Here is a 24729-nt window from a genome sequence, read left to right as displayed (position 1 = left end):
TTTTGAGCCTGATTTGGGGATGATGAAACAGAACCTCAAACTTGTTACTGTAGAGGTCGTCATCGTCGGCTGTCCCTCGATTCGAGGATGACATCTACTGAAGTTCGTGGGTTTCTGCCCTGGGTCTTCAGGTCACTGAACAGGCCGATTCTCGATCCGCAAATCTTAGGGCATATGGGGCAGGACGTCCCATCAGGTAGTGGGACCCGGAGTGCAGGAATTGCTTCCTAGAGGTACAACACTAGTCTCATTACTTTTCCACTGTCGCTAGCAAGATCTGGTACAATTTTTACATTGCATAATATTTGGACCCTTTGAAGAGGAAAACCACATTTTTAATTCATTTTTATTAAGATTATAATGAGATCTGCACTGCAAGCAAGGTTATTTTAGTTTAGAATCTTTATAATGTGACTATTTTAAATTTTAAAATCTACCATGAGACATGATATTTAAAAACAAGCATTCTATCTATGGGGCATCACATTTGCTAAAGTTAATGAGCATATTTTCCTCCTTTGTGCTTGCAGGTAAATAATTGTTCAAAAGAAAATTGGGTCGGGAGTATCACATGCTCCTAACAGAATGTATGTGATATTCCTGTCATTTAAGTTAATTGGACAGTAAATTGGACAGGCTGCATAACTGGTATACGATCCTCCCTACCTGGTTTTGTTTTCTGCTTCGTTCAGGTAATTATGTCGCAGCACAAAATAAGAAAAATGACCCCACTTATGTTCAAGTTTCTGGATTGTCAATGTCTCAAATGTTTACTTTTTATTAATTTATATACCTACTGATTTCTGCACATCACTTACCAAGGTACCAGAATGTGCCATCTGGTATGCTTATATAGATTGTTTTCCCTTAAAGTTGACACATCTTCACAGAACACCTTTTACATGAACAAGCTATAAATAGGCAGAAGCAGGACATTGAGAACATGAAGCTCTGTAAAACCAATTATCAGCTGTCAGGTAAGTCTCATGAAATTGTATTCTGAGTACAGTGCAATTTTATTCATTACATATGCAAAATTGTATGAAATTGCCATTACTCAACTAGTTTGCTTCAATTACAGTGCTATAATTACATGATTCCTTGTCAAAAAATAAGACCTTTTTTTGTCTTCAGCCACTAATTTTTAGACCTTTTGGTCTTTGGCCACTCTCACCCCTGCATTTGTTACTTGTTTTGTGAAATACTGTCCCTATTAGTGCTCAACTGCTGGATAACTCTGATTACATTTCTATGTGTTTATACATGTCTATAAAGTGTCTGTGTGCCCAGATTTAACTAAGTTGTGGTTTGTAAACAATAAACGATATTTCAGGCATGACTTGTAGTCTGGTATCTTGGTGATTTGTCAAGAAAGATTTAATTCACTCACTCAGCAGGTTGAGAGGAACCAGACTGAGGTATAATGAACATAAGAAATAGGAGCTGGAGGAGGCCATTTGGCCCTTCGAGTCTGCTCTGCCATTCACCACGATCATGGCTGATCTTCTACCTCAACTCGACCTTCCTGCACTATCCCCATATCCCTTAATTCCCTCAGTACACAAAAATCTATCAATCTCTGTCTTAAATATACTCAACGACTGAGCATCCACAGCTCCCTGGGGTAGACAATTCCAAAGATTCACAACCCTTTCAGTGAAGAAAGTTCTGCTGATCTCAGTTGTTATGACCAAAGTAGGAGTAAAGCACTTAATTCAGTCCCACTACTCCACAGGTTACTGCATATTAGTAAAGTTTCTCACCAATCAGAAAATAGCCAAATTATCACTATTTGTCCTCCAGAATAAATCACACCAAACCACATTTCTTTAAACAGCAATAAAATTAATTTATTAATAAACTCAGTCTTTATCAATAAAGAGATAAATCTCTATATGAAAAGCTCTTAACTTTTTGTTCCTAACCCTCACATACACAGACATACATTCAAAAACCAGCTAACCAAGGATGTTTGATTTACAATGGTTTCTTAGGAGTAGTAAAAGAATTGGTTGTCACGGTCTGGTATTTCCAGATCGGTGAGGTGCCCCAGAGTCGAATAGTCGGTTGTCTCTTGAAGTCTCTCCAGGCAAGAATGATGAACAGTCTGTGATGGGTAGGTCGGTGTTCAAGGCAATTTTGTCTTCAGCAGGCATCACACAATGTCCATCATGGGGTGGGCGGGGGGTGGGCAGCAACAGGTATTGGTTCTCTCGCTCGATGCAAAAGCCCTTTTTTAAAAAATGCAAGATTTCTGCCAGTTCAAGACTTCTTCAAAGACAGGAGGCAGCTTGATGCAGAGATTCACAGCTTAACGCAAAGATTCTTCAGAGACCTGAAGCAACAGCCATCTGCCACACCCGAAATACAAGGCTTTCTCTCTCCAGGCAGACACAGCAACAAGGGTTTAACTCCCATACATTTTATTTACAACTTCGTCAAAGTTCTTTTAAATTCATGAGGATATTGGAATTACACTTGATGCAGGAATTATTTTCAAAAGAGAAAGAGATTTTTGGCTGTCTTTCTGGCAGGTCTAGCAACAACTGACTTCCATTCAAAAGTGAAACTAACTTTTCAACAGTCAAGTCCCCACATGACAATCAGAAATCTTCCTAGTTGCTTGGAAACAGGTGCCTTGCAGTCTGCACACTTCAAACACCAAGTTTCATCACTCAATGTTCACAGAAAATACTTAAGTTTCAAAAAGCACACAGAACTCAGCTTTCATTAAAGAAAACTCTTGTGATACAGTCCTAAATGGCCAACCCCTTATCCTGAGTCTGTGACCCAGTGTTCTAGCTTCCCCAGACAGGGAAAACATTTTCTCAGCATCTGCCCTGCCAAGTCCCTTAAGAATTTATTATGTTTCAGTCAGATCACCTCTCATTCTTCTCAGCTCCAGGGAATATAGGCCGAGTCTACTCAATCTCGCCTCATAGGAGATGTAGCATTGTAGGGGTGTTATAGCGTTTGGGGTTATGTTACTGAACTAGTAATTCAGAGGCCTGAACTAATGATGCAGAGACAAATCCCACCACTGCATTTTCGGGAATTAAACAATCAATTAAGTAAATCAGGGTTAATATGTATGTATGTGAATGCACAGTGTGGTTAGTAAGATTGGTGAGGCACAGATTGCCATGTGGAATTATGATGTGGCTATAACAGAGACCTGGCTCGAAGGAGGGCAGGACTGGGTGTTAAATATTGCTGCATACAAGGTGTTCAGGAAAGAAACGAAAGGAAAGAGGGGAAGGGGTGGCAGTATTGATTGAGAACATTGCAGTGTTGGAGAGAAAGGATATCCAATAGGGATTAAAAAGCTAGCAGTAATGGTGACCATGAAACTACCGGATTGTCCTAAAAAAAAACCCCCACCTGGTTCACTAATTTCCTTTAGGGAAGGAAATCTGCCGTCCTTACCCGATCTGGCCTATATGTGACTCCAGACCCACAGAAATGTGGTTGCCTTGTGATTCCTAACAGTCCTATGAAATGGCCTAGCAAGCCAGTTATATTCAAGGAGGTGGCTCACCAAGGGCAATTCGGAATGGGCAATAAATACTGGCCTTTCCAGCAATGCCCACATTCTGTGAATAAATAGAACAATCGCCTCATCTCAAGACCCAGACTAGTGAACCTTCATTGCATTCCCTCAAGGGCAAGTTTGTCCTTCCTGAGCTAAGGAGACCAGAACTGCACACAGTCCTCCAGGTGGGGCCTCACCAATGTCCTGTATAATTATAGTAAGACTTCTTTACTCTGATACTCCAATCCCTTTGTAGCAAAAGCTAACATACCATTTGCCTTCCTAATTGCTTTCCGTACCTGCATGTTAACTTTCTGTGATTCATGTACAAGGACACCAGGACCCTCTGAATGCAAACATTTCACAGTCTCTCACCATTCATAGGAAAAATGAAAAATCAGTTTTTGTTATCAAAGTGGATGACTTCCTACTTGCCTCATTATATTCCATCTGCCATGTTCTTACCCATCACCCAACCTGTCTATATCCCTCTGCAGCCTGTTTGTATCCTCCTCACTGCTTACTTTCCCACCTAACTCTGTATCATCAGTAAACCTGGATACATGACACTCTGTCCCCTGTTACAGACAGGTAGGAAATGGGGTGACTGGCTTCCACTTTTCACCTCCAACTGATCACAGATAGTGTTTCTGTAAAACTAGTGTTTCAGTCCCTGAGTATTTTAAGGGTCAAATGAACAGACCAATGACAGGTTTTCTCATAGGTTTAAAGAAAAAAAACTATTTTTTCTACAATAACTGAATTGTTCACAACCTTCACCCACTCTCACATTCACACACAAACACACAAGGATAGACAGATTGAAAGGAAAAAGTAAGATGCAGTTAAAGTCCCAAGTGATCTAAGAGTTTTATGGTTTGCAAAAACGGTGTTCAGATTGCAAGCAGAGTGTGGAGATTCAAGTTTGCTGAGTGGGGATTTTAAGTGTTACCTTTATAGAAAATATGGTCTGCAGTTAGCATTTAACTGGGATTTACCCTCTAGATAAAGTAGTGTGAAGAAAGTAAAGTAGGGTTAAGAAAGTAAAGCAAATTTCTTACAGTCTTAGGCAGGGTTTAACAGGCTCTACTGCAGAGTAGCTGATTAGTTAAGTAGCTGACCAGTCTGATCTGGTTGCTGCAGTTTCAAAGGTATAAATACGGAGGTCTCGGTGTAGCCTGCAAATGGAGTGCAGGTTGCAAGCAGAGTGTGGAGAGATGAGTTTGGTGAGTGGTGAGTTGGGGTGAGGAGGTGCTCCTTTTTCTACTTTTTGAACCCTCAAGTATTTGGTTCTTGCTTCAGTGCAGTGGAAAAAGCTGGCTGGTGAGTAACAGGTAAGCTATTCTAATTATAATAAACAGTCTGTTGTCATGCAGGGCCCCACCTGCTAAAAATGAGGCATATTCATTTCATCACATGAACATTGATTTTAAACTGTTACTGGAGTAAAGAAAGAACTTGCTTAAAAAAAAATCAGACCTTCGACTGGAAATACATTTGCATATTTACACACAGTACTTAAAAAGGGACAAAAGACCCTTCCCTGACACATTCAATCCACAATGGACGTTTGATTACCAAGCATTGAAGGTGGAGGAGCTAGCATTCCAGGTTGACTGCTAAGATGGCCGAATACACAAATAGACATGGTCACACCAGCTAGTCACATAACTAACCTGCTAGGCTACTGAGTTTTTTTGAATTTGAACTTGCCAGAGTTTTGAACTGGCAGAAAGCTCCCGACTCCTGGATTGAGAATATCTCTCTCCTGTCTGCTTCCATCTCTTTCTCACGGAACTGACACTCAATGAAGATACACAAAACCCAAGAGGGAAAAGTCTCCTGAAGTGAACAAGGTTTAAGAAGAATACTGGGCCCCAACGAAAAGCAAGATCAACCTCCAAAAAAGGACTCTACAGTGAGCTCAAAGCACAGTAACAAAAAACCCTCCTCAGAGATTGCCTAAAACTGTTCCACTTTATCTTTTCTTCTGCTCTTTCTGTCTCTATTTGCATGTGTGTATCACGTATGCATGCTAGCGTGGGGTATGGTGTGTATCCGTAGGTGTTAACTGAATTAGAGTTTCAATTTAAGTTTTAATAAATTTCACTTTTCTTCTTTAAGCCTAAGAAAGCCTGTTTGTGCTCATTTATTTGCCTTATAATTGGAAAGCAGTGAACAAGGATTCACCAACGGGGAGCTCAAAACACTGTTTAAAATTAAACCCTGTTACAATAAGACCAGGTGAAGGCTGAAAGGGACCCTTAGACACCTTTCTTACCTGGTCATAACACTGTAAAGTTAAGGAATAGTAGGGCAGCTCGGCCCATAGAAGGTACAGCCTGTGCATGTGGGAAGTCATGGATGCCCTAGACAAACATCTGCAGGAAGTGTCACCAGATGCACAAGCTTGAGCTCCGGGTTTCAGAACTTCAGCGGTGGCTGGAGTCACTGTGGTTCATCCGCGAGGTAAAGAACTACATGGATAGCAGGTTTAGGGAGGTGGGCACACCACAGTCTAGGAACAGGCAGGCAGATAGGGAATGGGTGACCACCAGGCAGTCTAAGAGAACCAGGAAGGTCATGCAGGAGTCCCCTGACATGATCTCACTTGCTAATCGGCTTTTCATTTTGGATACTGGTGAGGGTGATGGTTCCTCAGAGTGCAGACACAGCCATGATTGTTGCACCACAGGTGGCTCAGCTGCATAGGAGGGGAGGAAGAAGAGTGGAAGAGCATTAGTGATAGGGGATTCGTTAGTTAAGGAAACAGACAGGCATTTCTGTGGCTGCAGATGGGACTCCAGGATGGCATGTTGCCTCCCTGGTGCCAGCATCAAGGATGTCACAGAATGGCTACAGGACATTCTTCTGGGGGAAGGTGAACAGACAGAGCTCATGGTCCATGTTGGCACCAATAATACATGTAGGAAGGGGGCATGAGATCCTGAATGCAAATTTTAGGGAGCTAGGAAGGAGATTAAAAAGCAGGACCTCAAAAGCAGTAATCTCAGGATTACTCCCAGTCCCATGTGCAAGTGAGCATAGGAGTAGGAGAATTGAGTGATTGAACATGTGGCTGGAGAACTGGTGTAGGAGGGAGGGCATCAGATTTCTGAGGCATTGGGACCAGTTCTGGGGCAGGTGGAACATGTACAAGATGGACAGGTTGCATCTTAACAGGATTGGGACTAATGTCCTTGCAGGGAGATTTGGTAGTGCTGTTGGGGAGGGTTTAAAATGGATTGGCAGGGGGATGGGAACCTGAGAGGGAGCTCAGTTCGGAGGGAAGCAAAACTGGTAATTTGTCAGAGGTGTGGGAACCAGGAGGAAATATCAGGGAGGAATAGAAAAGTTCACAGAAAACTGGGGGAGATAGCACTAGAATAGGGAATAGCAAGTTATTGCGTGGGGTCAGAGTCAGGGAGAAAGTAATAAAGTCTCAATCAGGGTTAATGTGCATGTATGTGGATGCACAGAGTGTGGTTAATAAGATATGTAAGGTACAGGCACAGATTGCCATCTGGAATTATGATGTTGTGGCTATAACAGGGACCTGGCTCAAAGAAGGGCAGGACTGAGTGTTAAATATTTCTGGATACAAGGTGTTCAGAAAAGATAAGGAAAGGAATAAGAGGCAGAAGGGTGGCAGTATTGATTGAGGAGAGCATTGCAGTGTTGGAGAGAAAGGATGTCCCAGAGGGGTCGAGGACACAATCAATTTGCTGGAGCTAAGGAATAAAAAGTTGCAGCTACATTGCTCGGTGTTTTCTATAGGCCACCAGCTAGAGGGAAGGACATGGAGGAACAAATTTGCAAGGAAATTACAGAGAGGTGCAAAAAGTATAGGGTAGTTATAATGGGGGACTTTAATTATCCAAACATGGATTGGGATAGTAGTAGTGTAAACGGCATTGAGGGACAAGAATTCCTAGTATGTGTTGAGGAAAATTTTCTACAGCAGTATGTTGCTAGTCCAATGATAAAGGAGGCACTGTTAGACCTGGTTCTTGGGAATGAGGTGGGCCAAGTGGATCAAGTATCAGTAAGACAGCATGAAGGGGAGAGTGATCATTGTATCAAAGGATTGAGGCTGACTGGAAAAGGACAAAGAACAATCCAGAAAAAGAATAATTAACTGGGGGAAAGCCAACTTCTCAATGGTGCAAGAATGGAACTGGGCGAATAAATTGGATTCAAAAGTTGGTAGGAAAACTGGTAGCTGAACAAATGGGCTACCAAAGCAGAGATAGCTTGGGCACAGTCAACATGTTACCTTGAAGGGGAAAGGCAGGGCAAATAAATCCAGAGCTCCCTGGGTGACAAAAGAGATCAAGATGAAGAAGAAAAAGTGTGCTAATGACAGATGCCAGGTAGAAAATGCAATTGGGAACCAAGCTGAATATAATGCCCAGAGGGGAAGTAAAAAAGCAAATAAGAGAAGCAAAGAGAGAGCATGACAAGAGACCGGCAGCTAGCATTAAAGGAAATTGCAATGTTTTTGATAGATATGTAAACAGTAAAAGGGTGGCAAAAGGAAGTGGATTTACACATAGAGGCAGAGGGCATAGCTGAGGTATTAAATGAAAACTTTGCATCTGTCTTTACAAGAAGATGCAACCCAGGCAATGGTGAATGAGGAGGTAATTCAGACACGAGAAGGGTTTAAAATTGATAGAGGAAGTTTTAGATAGGCTGTCTGTACTTAAAGTGGATAAAGCACCAGGACCAGATGAGATGCATCCAAAGATACTCAGGGAAGTGAGGATGGAAATTACAGAGGCACTTTTTCAGTTTCCCTTAGACTCGGGGGTGGTACTAGAGGACTGGAGAATGTTTCAAAAAAAAGGGTGTAAAGATAAGCCCAGCAACAACAGGCCAGTCAGTTTAACTTCAGTGGTGGGGAAACTTCTAGAAAGAATAATTTGGGACAAAATTAATAGTCACAGACAAATACTGGTTAATTAAGGAAAGCCAGCATGAATTTCTTAAGGGAAATCATTTTCAACTAATTTGCTGGAGTTTGAGAATGTAACAGAGAGGGTTGATGAGGGCAATGCTGTTGATGTGGTGTACATGGACTTTCAAAAGGGGTTTGATACAGTGCCACACAATAGAGTTGTGAACAAACTTACAGCTCATGGAATAAAAGGGACAGTGGCAACATGGATACAGAATTGGCTGAGTGACAGAAAACAAAGAGAAATGGTTAATAGATGTTTTTCCAGGCTGGAGGAAGGTTTGTAGTGGAGTTCCCCAAGAGTCAGTGTTGGGACCCTTGCTTTTCCTGATATAGAAAATGACCTAGACCTTGGTGTACAGGGCACAATCTCAAAGTTTGCAGATACGACACTTGAAAACATTGAACTGTGAGGATAGTGTAGAACTCCAAAAGGACATAGACAAGTTGGTGGAAAGGGCAGACAGGTCACAGATGAAGCTCAACGCAGAGGGGTGCGAATTGATTCATTTTGGTAAGAACATGGAGAGACAATGTCGAATAAAGGGTACAATTCAAAAGGGGGTGCAGGAGCAGAGGGACCTCGGTGTATATGTGCATAAGTCATTGAATGCGGCAGGATAGGTTGAGAGCAGTTAATAAAGCATACAATATCCAGGGCTTTATTAATCAAGGCATAGAATACAAGAGCAAGGACGTTATGTCAAACTTGTATATGACACTAGTTCAGCCTCAGCTGGAGTATTACATCCAATTCTGGGAGTCACACTTTCAGAAAGAAATGAGGGCATAGGAGAGAGTACAGAAAGAAATCACAAAAATTGTTCCAAGGATGAGGAATTTCATTTATGAAGATACATTGAAGTTAGGACTGTTTTCCTTGATGCGAAGGCTGAGAGGTGATTTGATAGAGGTATTCAAAATCAAGAGGGTTCTAGACAAAGTAGATAGGGAGAAACTATTTCCACTTGTGAAAGAATCAAGAATGAGAGGGCACAGATTTAAAGGATTTGGGAACAGAAGCAAAAGTGACATAAGGAAAAACTTTTTTATGAAGCCAGTGGTTAAGATCTGGAATACACTGCCTGAGAGTGTGGGGAGGCAGGTTCAATTGAAGCATTCAAAATGGAATTCGACAGTTATCTGAAAAGGAAGAATTTGCAGGGATACAGCGAGGGAATGGAACGGAGTAAATTGCTTTTTTGGAGAGCTGCTGCAGACATGATGGGCCAAATGGCCTCCTTCTCCACTGTAACAATTCAGTGATTAGAGTCATAGAGACATACAGCACTGAAACAGGTCCTTCAGCCCGCTGAGTCTGTGCGGACCATCAACCGCCCATTTATACTAATCCTACATTAGTCCCATTTCCCTCTCACATCCCCACCGTCCCTCAATTCTCCTACCACCTACCTACACTAGCAGCAATGTACAATCACCAATGTACCTATCAACCTGCAAGTCTTTGGTATGTGGGAGAAAACCCACGCAGGTCACAGAGAAAACTTGCAAACTCTGCACAGGCAGTACCCAGAACTGAACCCACATCGTTGCAGCTGCAGCACGAACCACGGCACCACCCAGATTCTGTTAACCAACTCCCCTCTCCCCTGCTGGAATTGCGCTCTCTGCCTCAGAGCCCACAGGCTGCGCATGCTCACCGCATATCGCCCGCCCGGTTGATTGACATCAGCCACGGGCCAATAGGAGGAGAGGGGCGGGGGCGGGATGTGGATCCTCCAACGAATCGGAGCGGGTGATGGGCGGGGCTTGCGGCAAGGAGGGGGCGGGGGAAGCCTCGGTCCTCCGTCCCTGCCCCTCTTGCGATTGGTCTGGAGCCGCCGTCAATCACCAGGACCTGGTTCGGTGCCGAGTGTGGAGGCGGATTGCAGAACAATGTTTGGAGTGAGCGTTGACGGTGGAGAGATGCTTGTGATTTGCATCTGCTGTTGGTAAGTGGCGGTGGGCGGGGAGGCTTCAGAAACACCCGGTGTAGGCCGCATCACCGCCAATAGGGACCTCCCGGTCTCGCGTGTTTGCACCGAGCGGGGCGGCAGCTGCGGGGCTTCTCCCGGTGACAGGCCCCGGGGTTAACGGCCGCCAGATTTCCAGCTCTTTTGGAGGAATTAAAGATTAATAAAGTGTAACATCAAAGGAGAAAACTTTAAAGGAAACTGAGCTCAGTTATAAAGGGGCCTGGGGGGGAGGGAGGGAGGAACCATTTGGGACACAGCACAGGGCAGGAGATGACTCTGTCCCAAACGGTTGCTCTCTCCCTGCCCCCAGGGCGAAGAGGTGTGCCGGATGTGTCTCCAGCTGCATCCACTGGAAATCCGCCTTTGGATTGGGAGCGGCAGCTGGAGACGGTGTGGAGCAATCTGTGAGGCTGAGATCATCGTGGAGAGCAGGTACAGGGCGGTGGTCACACCGCAGGTAAAGACTGCTCAGGCAGAAAGGGAATGGGTGACTGCCAGGAAGAACAGAAGAACTATTAATTGAGCACAGTGGCGCAGAGGTTAGCACCGCAGCCTCACAGCTCCAGCGACCCGGGTTCAATTCTGGGTACTGCCTGTGCAGAGTTTGCAAGTTCTCCCTGTGACTGCGTGGGTTTTCGCCGGGTGCTCTGGTTTCCTCCCACAGCCGAAGACTTGCATTTTGATAGGTAAATTGGCCATTATAAATTGCCCCTAGTATAGGTAGGTGGATAAGTAGGTGGTAGGGGAAGGTGGGGATGTGGTAGGAATATGGGATTAATGTCGGATTAGTATAAATGGGTGGTTGATGGTCGGCACAGACTCGGTGGGCCAAAGGGCCTGTTTCAGTGCTGTATCTCTAAATAAATAAATAAATAAATATGCAGGTAGTACAGGAGTCTCTGGGTCTGTGTCCCGACTGAACAGACTTTCCACTTTGGACACTGTTGGGGAACATAGCTTCTCAGGGGAATGCAGCAAGAGCCAAGTCTGTGGCACCATGGGTGGCTCAGCTGCACAGGAGGGGAGGAAAAAGAGTAGGAGATCTATAGTGATAGGGGATTCTACTGTAAGGGGTACAGATAGGCATTTCTGTGACTCCAGGATGTTATGTTGCCTCCTTGGTACTAGGGTCAAGGATGTCATGGAGCGGCTGAAGGACATTCTGAAGGGGGAGGGTGAACAGTCAAAAGTCGTGGTACACATTTGTGCCAATGACATAGGTGGAAAGAGGGATGAGGTCGGGCAACAGGAATTTAGGCAGATATATAGTTTATAAGCAGTACCTTTAAAGGTTGTAATCTCTGGATTACTCCCTGTGCGATGTATTGGAGTAGGAGGATAGAGCAGATGAATGCATGGCTGAAGAGATGGTGCAGGAGGAAGGGCTTTAGTTTCCTGGATCACTGGGTCTATTTCTGGCGAAGGTGGAACCTGTACAAGTTGGACGGGTTGCACCTGAACCGGAACGGGACTTACGTCCTTGCTGGGAGGTTTGCTAGTGCTGTTGCGGGGAAGGGGGAGGGGGGGGTTTAAACTAACTTGGCAGGAGGATGGGATACAGAGTGGAGGTACAGTAGAGATGATGCACAGTCAAATATAGAAGAGAAACGAAGTCAGTCTGGAAGACAGAGCAAGTATAGACCTGTTAAGGCACAAGCGAATAATGCAAGGCTGGATTGCATCTATTTTAATGCAAGGAGCATTCCTAGTAAGGCAGATGAATTGAGGGTGTTTATTAACAAATGGGATTATGATATTGCTATCACAGAGCCATGGTTGAGGGAAGGGCAGGACTGATAGCTCAATATTCCAGGGCATAGAATCCTCAGGCATGACAGGGGAGGGTGTAAAAGAGGAGGTGGTATTGCACTGTTGATCAAGGAGTCAATTACTGCAGTAAGGAGGCATAATGTCTTGGAAGGTTCCTCAAATGAGGCCATATGGTATGGGTAGAACTTAAAAATAAGAAGGGGGCAATCACTTGGTTGGGAGACTATTACAGGCAGTCAGGGAGAGATACAGGAGCAGATATGTAGGCAAATCTCAGAGAGGTGTAAAAATAATAGGGTAATAATGGTAGGGGATTTCAACTTTCCCCAATATCAACTGGGATAGTTCTTTTCTTTTGGGCCTCCTTATCTCGAGAGACAATGGATACGCGCCTGGAGGTGGTCAGTGGTTTGTGAAGCAGCGCCTGGAGTGGCTATAAAGGCCAATTCTGGAGTGACAGGCTCTTCCACAGGTGCTGCAGAGAAATTTGTTTGTTGGGGCTGTTGCACAGTAGTTGTCTTTAGTGCAAAAGGCTAAAAGATGGCGGAATTCTTAAAATGCATTCAGGAGAGCTTTTTGAGCCAGCACGTAGAAAGTCCTACAAGAGAAAGAGCGGTACTGGACCTAATCTTAGGGAATGAAGCCTGACAAGTGGTAGAGGTGTCAGTGGGGGACCATTTCGGGAATAGTGGCCATAACTCTCAGATTTAAGGTCCTGATGGAAAAGGACAAAGGGACCGGAGAAAAGGTACTAAATTGGGGGAAGGCCGATTTCAATATGATAAAACGGGATCTGGCCAAAGTGGACTGGGAGCAGCTACTTGTCGGAAAGTCTACATCAGACCAGTTGGAGTCAGTCAGAAAGGAAATAGTGAGAGTTCAGGGCCAACATGTTCCTGTAAAGGTGAAGGGTAGGACCAATACGTCCAGGGAACCCTGGATGTCAAGGGATATAGAGGATTGGATAAGGGAAAAATAGGAGGCTTGTTTTAGATTCAGAGCGTTGAAAACAGTGGAGGCCCGAGAGGAGTATAGAAAGTGTAGGGGGGGGAGGGGTACTTAAAAAAAAAAAAAGTAATTAGGAGAGTGAAGAGGGGATATGAAAAAACGCTGGTGGGCAAGATAAAGCAAAATCCCAAGGAGTTTTATAAGTATGTTAAGGGCAAGAGGATAACCAGGGAAAGAGTAGGGCCCATTAGGGACCAAAGTGGCAATGTGTGTGTGGAGCCAGAGGACATAGGTGAGGTTATAAATGATTACTTTTCATCTGTATTCACTATGGAGAAGGACGATGTAGGTGTAGAGATCAGGGAGGGGGATTGTGATGTACTTGAACAAATTAGCATTGAAAGGAAGTATTAGCTGTTTTAGCGGGCTTAAAAGTGGATAAATCCCCAGGCCCAGATGAGATGCATCCCAGGCTGTTATGTGAGGCAAGGGAGGATATCGCATGGGCTCTGACACAAATTTTCAAATCCTCTGGCCACAAGAAAGGTACCAGTGGACTGGAGGACAGTGAATGTGGTACCATTATTCAAGAAGGGTAGTGGGGATAAACCAGGTAATACCAGGCCTGTGAGTCTAACATCAGTGGTAGGGATACTATTGGAAAAAATTCTGAGGGACAGGATTAATCTCCACTTGGAGAGGCATGGTTTTGTCAGGTGGAGATCGTGTCTAACAAACTTGATTGAATTTTTCGAGGAGGTGACGAGATGTGTCGATGAGGGTAAAGCAATTGATGTAGTCTAAATGGACTTCAGTAAGGCTTTTGATAAGGGCCTGCATGGGAGATTGATTAAGAAGGTAAGAGCCCATTGGGATCCAGGGCAATTTGGATCCAAAATTGGCTTAGTGGCAGGAGGCAGAGGGTGATGGTTGAGGGTTGTTTTTGCTGTTGGAAGCCTGTGACCAGTGGTGTACTGCAGGAATTTGTGCTTGGACCCTTGTTTGTTGTGTACATTAGTGATTTAGACATGAATATAGGAGGTATGATCAGTAAGTTCGCAGATGACACGAAAATTGATGGTGTCGTAAATAGTGAGGAGGAAAGCCTTAGATTATAGGATTGTACAGATGGGCTGGTAAGATGGGCGGAGCAGTGGCAAATGGACTTTATTCCTGAGAAGTGTGAGGTGATGCATTTTGGTAGGACTAACAAGACAAGGGAATATACAATGGATGGGAGGACCCTTGGAAGTACAGAGGGTCAGAGGGACCTTGGTGTACTTGTCCATAGATCACTGAAGGCAGCAGCGCAGGTAGATAAGGTTTTGAGGAAGGCAGATGGGATACTTGCCTTTATTAGCCGAGGCGTAGAATATAAGAGCAGGGAGGTTATGATGGAGTTGTGTAGAATGCTAGTTAGGCCACAGCTGGAGTACTGTGTACAGTTTTGGTCGCCACACTATAGGAATGATGTGACTGCACTGGAGAAAGCGCAGAGGAGATTCACCAGGATGTTGCCTGGTCTGGAGAATTTCAGCTATGTAGGGAGACTGGATAGGGTAGGGTTGCTTTCCTTACAGCAGAGAAGGCTGAGGGGGGACGTGATTGAGGTATACAAAATTATGAGGGGCATTGATAGGACAGATAGGAAGAAGCTTTTTGCCTTAGTGGAGGGGTCAATAACCAGGGGGCATAGATTTCAGGTAAGGGGCAGGACGTTTAGAGGGGATTTGAGGAAAAAAATTTTCACCCTGAGGGTGAAATCTGGAACACACTGCCTGAAGGGGTGGTAGAGACAGGAACCCTCACAACATTTAAGAAGTGTTTTAGATGAGCACTTGAAATGCCGTAGCAGGCAAGGCTATGGGGCAAGTGCTAGTAAATGGGATTAGAATAGATAGGTGCTTGATGGCTGGCACAGATACGATGGGCCGAAGGGCCTTTTTCTGTACTGTATGACTGAGGTCCCCACTCCCTGGTTCCACAAAGACTCCCCTTGGACTGGGCCACACCTGGGCAGGGCTGGCTCAAGGTGCAGGAAGCTGCAAGGCTGAGCTGTGGACTGGGAGGAGTGGGGGGTTTGACTGACAGGCCTGGGGAGGGGGATATCAGGGCAGGTACACACACTGCTCCCCCTTTTCCTCCTGGGATGTTTTACTGGAGTCGTGTTGCTGAGTGTTTCTAAACTCTGTCTCCCTATCCCGGTAATGTCGGTGGATTGTCGGTTGCTGTGAGTGTTGGACTATATTGTGTCTCCTCATTCTTCCTATTTCTCCCAGTCCAAATTCCAGGCACAGGCTCTAGAGGCTCGATGCACCTGAAATGTTTACTCTCTTATTCTCTCCACAGATGCTGCCTGACCTGCTGAGTATTTCCAGCATTTTCTCCTTTTATTTGAGATTTCCAGCATCCGCAGTATTTTGCTTTTGTTTCATTGCAGGCGTTGCTCACAGAACTGAGTCAAGAAACAACCGACGGACCAATTCAGAGCTGGTTGATATCAGGGTGGGTGTTGGATGTGGAAGTCAGTCCCTGACCTCCTGTTTAGGTCTTTTTTGTTGCATCAGTTTGAGCTGGAGTGGAGATGGAGGAGAAGCTGCTGGGTTTAACCCCAAGTACGTTTGAGCCCAGCCAGGCCCAACAATTTCCAATCTGAGGCTGTCAAGGGAGGTAGATTCCAGGGGAGGTGAGATTGCTAAACAGACACCAACCAATCAATGTAAAAGAGTATTATTTTAGTAACAAGTATTTCTGCAGAGGCTTTTAATCTCTTTCACATATCGATTTTTTCCCCCTTCATTTCTGGGATATGGGTATCACTAGTCAGACCAGCATATATTGTTCCCCAGTTGCCCGTTGAGAAGGTGATGGTGGGCCCAGTGGTATTCAGGAAGGAGTTACAAGATTTTCACCCAGTGATGATGAAGGAACGGTAATATATGTCCAGGTTAACAACAACTTGTATTTATGTAGCGCCTTTAATGTCGTAAAATGTTCCAAAGTGTTTCACAGGAGTGTTTATAAAGTAACATTTGACACTGACATAAGGAGATATTCGGGCAGATAATCAGAAGCTTCATCAGAGAGGTGGGTTTTAATCAGTGTCTGAATCAGGGAAGGTGAGGTAGAGAGGCGGAGAGGATTAGGGAGGGATTTCCAAAGGTTATGGCCTTGGCAGCTGAAGGCACGGCCACCAGTGGTGGAGCAATGAAAATCAGGGATGCTCAAGATGTCAGAATTAGATGATCCCTGATCTCTCGGAGGGTTGTAGGACTGGAGGAGATTATAGAGATAGTGAGGGGTGAGGGAATGGAGGGATTTGAAAACAAGGATGAGGATTTTAAAATTGAGATGCTGTTTAACTGGGAGTCTGTGTAGGCCAGTGAGCACAGTGGTGATGGGTGAACAGGACTTGGTTTAAGGACACAGGCAGCAGAGTTTTGGATGATCTCAAGTTTACAGAGGGTAGAATGTGGGAGGCCGGCCAGGAGTGTGTTAGAATAGTCACGTTGAGAGGTAACAAATACCTGGATGTAAGTTTCAGAGGCAGATGAGTTCAGGCAGTGGCAAAGTCTGGCAATGTTACTGAGGTGGAAATAGGCGGTCTGAGTGATGGCACCAATATGCAGTCGGAAGCTCATCTTGGGGTCAAATCTGACACCAAGGTTATGAATGGTCTGATTTAGCCTCAGACAGCTTCCAGAGAGAGGGATTGAGTTGGTGGCTAGGGAGTGGAGTTTGTAGCAGGAACTGAAGACAATGGCTTCAGACTTCCCAATATTTAATTGGAGGACATTTCTGTTCATCCAGTACTGGATGTCAGACAAGTCAGGATGGGGTGTGACTTGGAGGGCAACTTGGAGGTGACGGTGTTTGCATACACCTGCTAACCTGGTCCTTCTAGATGATGGAAGTTGATGGTTTGGGAGGTTCTGTCAAAGTTCTGGTCGAGTTGTTCATATATAAAATACCTCTCCTCTCCCTGCCCCTCCCACATTGCCCTCTCTCTGTCTGCATCGAGGGCAGAATCTTGTGTAGGTCCAGACTGGGTGTCGGGTTCCCTTCCCTGAAGGACATTAATGAGCCAGTTGGGGTTGTACGTCAATCCTGCAGCTTTCATGGTCACTTTTTCCTAGTGCCGGCCCCATAAATTACCAGATTCATTCAGGTCCATTTCACAACCTGCCTTTGTGTTTTTGTGGATTCTCACACTTTTGTTTTCTATTTTAAGCCAATTTCACAGGGTTTTCAAAGGGGAGGAATTGCAGCCGTGAAATGCAAAGCAAATGTCAGATCAGGATCTGAAGGAGTCGCCCAATTTATAGTAACCGGAATATCACCGGATTTTGAACATGGAAGAAAAAAGCAGCGATCACAGTGGGGAGAAACTGTACACGTGTTCGGTGTGTGGACGCGGTTTCAGCCGATCATCTGGCCTGTCGAAACATAAGCGCAGTCATGCTGGGAAGAAACTATGTAAATCTGGGGACTGTGGAAAGGGATTGAATTATCCATTTGAGCTGGAACCTCATCCATGCAGTCAGTCTGGGGAGAGGCCGTTCACCTGCTCCGACTGTGGGAATTGCTATAAATCTTGGACTGAACTGATGTCCCATCGACGTGTTCACACTGACGAAAGACCTTTCAGGTGTTCTCACTGCGAGACTGCGTTCAAGCGATCATCTGAACTCACTGTACACCAACGAATTCACACGGGGGAGAAGCCGTTCACCTGCTCAGAGTGTGGGAAGAGATTCACTCAGTTATCCCACCTGCTGAGACACAAGCGAATTCACACTGGGGAGAAGCCGTTCACCTGCTCAGAGTGCGGGAAGAGATTCACTCAGTTATCCCACCTGTTGACACACCGGCGAATTCACACTGGCGAGAGGCCGTTCATCTGCTCAGAGTGTGGGAAGGGATGCATTACTTCATCTGACCTGCTGAAACACCAGCGACTTCACACTGGGGAGAGGCCCTTCACCTGCTCAGAATGTGGGATGGGATTCACTCAGTCATCCCACCTGCTGACACACCAGCAAGTTCACACTGGCGAGAGGCCGTTCATCTGCTCAGAGTGTGGTAAGGGTTGCACTACTTCATCTGACCTGCTGAAACACCAGCGACTTCACACTGGGGAGAGGCCGTTCATCTGCTCAGAGTGTGGGAAGGGATTCATTACTTCATCTGACCTGCTGAAACACCAGCGCGTTCACACTGGAGAGAGGCCATTCACCTGCTCTTTGTGTAGGAAGGGATTCACTACTTCATCTGACCTGCTGAAACACCAGCGAGTTCACACTGGGGAGAGGCCATTCACCTGCTCTGTGTGTGGGAAGGGATACACTCGGTCATCCAACCTGCTGAAACACCAGCAAGTTCACCAGTAACTCAGGGATGAGATATTTGCGCCAAATAGCAGATTTCTGACATTGGGGTTTCAGAAATCCGCCATTGGCTTCTCCCCTTCTGACGTTAACCAAAAGACCTGCTTCAAAAAAAAAGAAACTAACAGTTCCCTTGTTTTTAATGCCTGACGAGCACAAAGCTGCCCAGAGGTCTTTTTACCTGTTTTTAAGTCGTCTTTGTTTTTTATAGTCTTCCACCTTGGTGGAAAAGAACTTCAACCAGGAAAGCGAGTGGGTGGAACTGCATACTCCTTCACAACATCAGTGTGTCAGTCTTCTGTAAATGGCCAAAAAGGAGGTGTGTGTAAACACAGACCAATTCCCAATGTTTGTTTTTGCCTTCATGGGATATCTTAGCAAAGACCACCTGAGAACTGACACAGCTCATTTGACATGGTTTAAAATTAATGGTGCAGGATCAGTAGCTGGCAAGTCACTGGTCTGCAGCAAAAACATTGGTCTGTCAATAGGAATTTGAAACTTGCTTCCATTTACACAGCAGTGTGTGTCTGAAGTAATTTCTGAAAACCCTGCACAAACTGATTACTGTATGTGAATATCCTGCAGTGAGCATGAACTGTATAAACTGAATATATCCTGTACTTTGCAGCAACTGAAGTGATCTGGAATTTCCACTTATTGGTTTGCTCAGGTGTATGGCTGAATTCCATTCATACGGACATACGAATTAGGAGCAGGAGTAGGCCAACTCGCCCCTCGAGCCTGCTCCACCATTCAATAAGTTCATGTCTGAACTGATTACTCCACATTTCCACCTACCCCCGATAACATTTTACCCACTTGCTGATCAAGAATCTATCTACCTCTGCCTTAAAAATATTCAAAGACTCTGCTTCCACTGCCTTTTGAGGAAGAGAATTCCAAAGACTCACGACCCTCAGAGAAAACATTTCTCCTCATCCCTGTCTTAAATGGGCGACCCCTTATTTTTAAACAGCGATCCCTGGTTCTGGATTCTCCCTCAAGGGGAAACATCCTTTCCATATCCACCGTGTCAGGACCCCTCAAGATCTTATATGTTTTAATCAAGTCACCTCTTACTCTTCTAAATTCCTGCGGATACAAACCTAGCCTGTCCAATCTTTCTTCATAATATAGCCCGCCCATTCCAGGTATCCGTCTAGTAAACCTTCTTTGAAATACTTCCAACGCATTTACATCCTTCCTTAAATAAGGAGACCAGTACTGTCCACTGTATTCCAGATGTCTCACCAATGTCCTGTATATCTGAAGCATAAACTCCCTACTTTTGTATTCAATTCCCTTCACTATAAACAATAACATTCTATTAGCTTTCCTAATTACTTGCTGAACCTGCATACTAACCTTTTGCGATTCATGCACAAGTACATCCAGATCCCTCTGCATCTCAGAGCTCTGCAATCTCTCGCCATTTAGAGACTGTGCTTTTTTATTCTTCCTGCCAAAATGGACAATTTCGCATTTTCCCACATTGTACTCCACTTGCCAGGTCCTTGCCCACTCACTTAACAGATCTATAGCCCTTTGTAGCCTAATGTCCTCTTTACGACCTTTCTTTCCTACCTATCTTTGTCATCGGCAAATTTAGCAACCATACCTTCAGTGCCTTCATCTAAGTTGTTTATATAAATTGTAAAACGTTGAGGCCCCAGCACAGATCCCTGTGACACACCACTTGTTGCATCTTGCCAACCAGAAAATGACCCATTTATGCCGACTCTCTGTTTCCTGTTAGCTAACCAACCTTCTATCCATGCCAATATGTTATCCCCTACATCATGAGCTTTTATTTTCTGCAATAACATTTGATGTGGGACCTTATCAAATGTCTTCTGGAAATCTAAGTACAATACATCCACCAGTTCCCCTACAGCCACAGCACATGTAACTCCCTCAAAGAACTCCAAAAAATTGGTTAAACATGATTTCCCTTTCGCAAAACCATGTTGACTCTGCCTGATTATCTTGACTTTTTCTAAATGCCCTGCAATACCGTCTTTAATAATAGCTTCTAACGTTTTCCCTAAGACAGGCATTAAGATAACTGGCCTGTAGATTCCTGCTTTCTGTCTCCCTCCATTTTTGAATAAAGGAGTTACATTCGCTATTTTCCAATCTAATAGAATCGTCCCGAATCTAGGGAATGTTGGAGAATTAAAACTAATGCATCAACTATCTCACTAACCAATTCCTTTGAGACCCCAGGATGAAGTCCGTCAGGACCTGGGGACTTGTCAGCCCACAGCTCCAACAATTTGTTCAGTACCACTTCCCTGGTGATGCAAATTTTTTTGAGTATCTCCCTCCCTTCAATTTCCTGACTTGCAGCTAATTTTGGGAAGTTGCATGTATCCTCATAATTATTAATTTCCCAGACTCACTTTCTATACGACCAAGGCTCACTTTGTTAACTCTTTTTTAAATATCTATAGAAACTCTTACTATTTGTCTTTATATTTCTAGCTAGCTTTCTCTGCACTCTCTAATTTTACCTTCCTTATCAATCTTTTAGTCATTCTTTGCTGTTTTTAATATTCTGTCTAATCTTCTGACCTGCCTCCCATTTTTGCGCAATTATATGCTTTTTCTTTAAGTTTGATACTATCTTTAACTGTTTGTTTACCACGGATGGCGGGATTTGGAATTTTTCTTTCTTGTTGAAATGTATCTCTTTTGTGTATTCTGAAATATTCCCTTAAATGTCTGCCACTGCATCTCTATTGACCTATTCCTTAACCTGATTTGCCAGTTCACTTTAGCTAGCTCTGCTTTCTTTCCTTCATAATTGTCCTTATTTAAGTTTAAAATACTAGTCTTGAACCCACTCTTCTCTCCTTCAAACTGAATGTAAAATTCAATCATATTATGATCGCTGCTACCTAGGAGCACCTTAACTATGAAGTCATTAATTAATCCTATCTTGTTGCACAATACCAGGCCTAGAATAGCTTGCTCTCTGGTTGGCTCCAGAACGTATTGTTCCAAGAAATTATCCCGAAAACATTCTATATATTTCTCATCTAGGCTACCTCTGCCCATCTGATTTTTCCGTCGACATGTAGGTTAAAATCCCCCATAATTATTGCCGTACCTTTCTGACAAGCTGCCATTGTTTCTTTTGTTATACCCAGTCCTACAGTGTGGTTAATGTTAGGTGGCCTGTACACCACTCCCACAAGTGACTTCTTGCCTCTATGGTTTCTCATCCATACCCAAACTGCTTCTGCATCCTGGTCTCCTGAACTGAGGTCATCCCTCTCTATTGCGCTAATACCATCATTAATTAACAGAGCTACCCCTCCAGTGTTTCCTAGCTTCCTGTCCTTCCTAAATGCCATATACCCTTCAATATTCAGGTCCCAATCTATGTCGTCCTGCAGCTATGTCTCTGTTATGGTTATCAGATCATATTTCTATTTGTGCTCTCAGTCCATCTGTTTTGTTTTGAATGTTACGTGCATTCAGATACTGAGCCTTTACTTTTGTCCTTTTTTATTATTTTTGTAACCTCTAGCCTTATCTGTTGATTTACTCTTAGATTTCTACGCACTGTCCCTTCCTGTCACAGTCTATCATTTCCCAAATTAATATCTTTCTTTTTTGCCTTGTATCTACTCCTTGATTTACCATATCTTCCCGAATTTGATCCCTTGCCCCAACTATTCAGTGTAAAACCCTCTCTACTCCCCTAATTATGCGGCATGCTAGAACACTCGCCCCAGCATAGTTCCGGTGTAGAACGTCCCAACGGTATAGCCACCACTTTCCCCAGTACTAGTGCCAGTGCCTCATGAACCAGAACCCACTTCTATCACACCAGTCTTTGAACCCTGCATTAATTTCTCTAACTTTATTTGCCCTATGCCAATTTGCACGTGGCTCAGGTAATAATCTGGAGATTATTACCTTAGAGGTTATGCTTCTTAATTTGGTGCCTAGTTCCTCATATTGACTGTGCAGAACCTCTTTCCTTGCCCTGCTTATGTTGTTGGTACGTACATGGACCACGACGACTGGATCCTCCCCCTCCCACTAAGTTCCTCTCTAGTCCTGAGCAGATGTCCCGAACCCTGGCAGAGGGCAGGCAACACAGCCATCTGGACTCTCGTTGTTTGCTGCAGAGAACCGTGTCAAACCCCCTAACTAGACTGTCCCCAACTATTACTACATTCCCTTTTTCTCCCTCCACTTGAATGGCTTCATGTGCCATGGTCAGCTTGCTCATCCACCCTGCAGCCCCCACTCTCATCCAAATAAGCTGAAAGAGCCTCAAACATGTTGGGCAATCGCAAAGGCTAAGGCTCCTGCCCTCTGGGTCCCCTTACCTGCCTCAGCTGCAGCCACACTCTCCTGTCCCTGACCACTGACCAAATCAGACGACCCTATCCAAAGGGGTGTGACCGCCTCCTGGTACAAAATGTCCAGGTAAATTTCCCTTTCTGTGATGTGTCTACAGCTCGGCATCCAGTTCAATGACTCTAAGCCGAAGCTCTTTGAGCCGTAAACGCTTACTGCAGATGTGTTTGCCCTGGATCACATTGGCATCCAGGAGCTCCCACATGCTGCAGCCATGACACATCACCTGTCCTGCCATCCTTAATGTGTTTCAATTGACTAATTATTTTATTCAATATTTTAAAAAATATATTTTATTAAGCTTCCTTTTACTATTTTAAATGTTAGGATTAGAATAGACCTTAATCACTTACCAGATACTCACCAAACAGGTAGCTTCTTCCCAAACCAATCACCTACCTGCTTGCCTGTGATGTCACACTTGATTTTCTTGAATGAGCTCGTTCCACTCGACAGCAGACCCAATAGAGGAAAGGAAAGAGGATACAAGACAGGCTGGAGGCTAGAAGACAGCCTGGAGGATAGAGGATAGCCTCTCCCTGCTCTCTGCGCTCTTTTCATTGAAGCCTCTCTGTGCTCTTCAATGTAGCCTATCCCCACTCTCCGCACTGTTTTCAATGAAGCCTCTCCCCCCACACCGCTCTCTTTTCAATGAAGTCTCTCTCTGCACTTTGCGCTCTTTTCAATTCATTGTTCATCTCCACTCATTGTTTACTGCTCCAGTCACACTGTAAACCTTGAGCTGTCTTTTGCACCATAGTGATGCAAGGCAAGGCGTATAACTCTGGCCATCTTCAATGTGTGGTTTGACATTGCTTAAGATTATCTGGAAAAGGCTGTCCTGCACCACAAGTGCTGTGCATCGGCTACAGTACAACTATCCTGTCAGCTCACTGTAGTCACTATAAATGATCACTGGGCTTCTGAGGCTGATGGCACAATACTCTGTACATGTATGAATATGTATATACAGAATGCTGCCTTTCTCCAAGCCAACACAATAGTTATGATTTTCAGCTCACCTTGCTGTTAAATGCAGCTGCCACTGTACCAATTGATGCAGTAGAACAGGAGCCAGAAGTGTTCATCACTATTGGGATATACAGCTGTCCATTGGACCTGCTGCATTGTCACAGGGCCATTACCAAACTTTTGAGCCTGATTTGGGGATGATGCAACAGCACCTCAAACTTGTTACTGTAGAGGTCGTCATCGGCTGTCCCTCGATTCGAGGATGACGTCTACTCAAGGTCCCAAGTTTCTGCCATGGATCTTCAGGTCACTGAACAGGCCGATTCTCGACCCGCAGATCTTTGGGCACATGGGGCAGGACGTCCCACCAGGTAGTGGGACCCGGAGTGCAGGATTTACTTCCTAGAGGTACAACACTAGTCTCATTACTTTTCCACGGTCACTGGCAAGATCTGGTACAATTTGTACATTTCATACTTTGAAGAGGAAAACCACATTTTTGATTCATTTTCATTAAGATTATAATGAGATCTGCACTGCAAAAGGGATTATCTTAGTTTAGAATCTTTATAATGTGTCTAATTTTAAATCATAAAATCTACCATTCTTTTGGGCCTCCTTATCTCGAGAGACAATGGATACGCGCCTGGAGGTGGTCAGTGGTTTGTGAAGCAGCGCCTGGAGTGGCTATAAAGGCCAATTCTGGAGTGACAGGCTCTTCCACAGGTGCTGCAGAGAAATTTGTTTGTTGGGGCTGTTGCACAGTTGGCTCTCCCCTTGCGCCTCTGTCTTTTTTCCTGCCAA

The 24729-nt window shown here is 44.5% G+C and overlaps 1 protein-coding gene across 5 annotated transcripts; it reads left to right on the top strand.

The window, feature by feature from the left end:
- Positions 1-10347: 10347 nt before the first annotated feature.
- On the top strand, positions 10348-24596 carry LOC137349181 (zinc finger protein 271-like). Of its 5 annotated transcripts, none has more exons than XM_068014591.1 (3): positions 10348-10444; positions 15627-15691; positions 17418-24596. In XM_068014591.1, exon 3 carries the CDS (start codon positions 17539-17541, stop codon positions 18574-18576), a length of 1038 nt encoding a protein of 345 aa, XP_067870692.1. In that variant the 5' UTR covers positions 10348-10444; positions 15627-15691; positions 17418-17538; the 3' UTR covers positions 18577-24596. The 5 variants fall into 5 exon arrangements, with proteins under 5 accessions (XP_067870692.1, XP_067870691.1, XP_067870694.1 ...); XM_068014593.1 differs by lacking the exon at positions 10348-10444 and adding an exon at positions 10532-10900; XM_068014590.1 differs by lacking the exon at positions 15627-15691.
- Positions 24597-24729: the final 133 nt, after the last annotated feature.

Source organism: Heterodontus francisci, chromosome 34 (genome assembly GCF_036365525.1).
Source record: "Heterodontus francisci isolate sHetFra1 chromosome 34, sHetFra1.hap1, whole genome shotgun sequence".
In the NCBI taxonomy this organism is placed as follows: Eukaryota; Metazoa; Chordata; class Chondrichthyes; order Heterodontiformes; family Heterodontidae; genus Heterodontus; species Heterodontus francisci.
Note: the sequence above shows the minus strand (reverse complement) of the source record. Positions and strands in the feature narration are given on the sequence as shown.

Excerpts from the sequence above, each read along its gene's own strand:
- LOC137349181 (XM_068014590.1), top strand. The coding sequence starts at position 17,539 with ATGGAAGAAAAAAGCAGCGATCACAGTGGGGAGAAACTGTACACGTGT.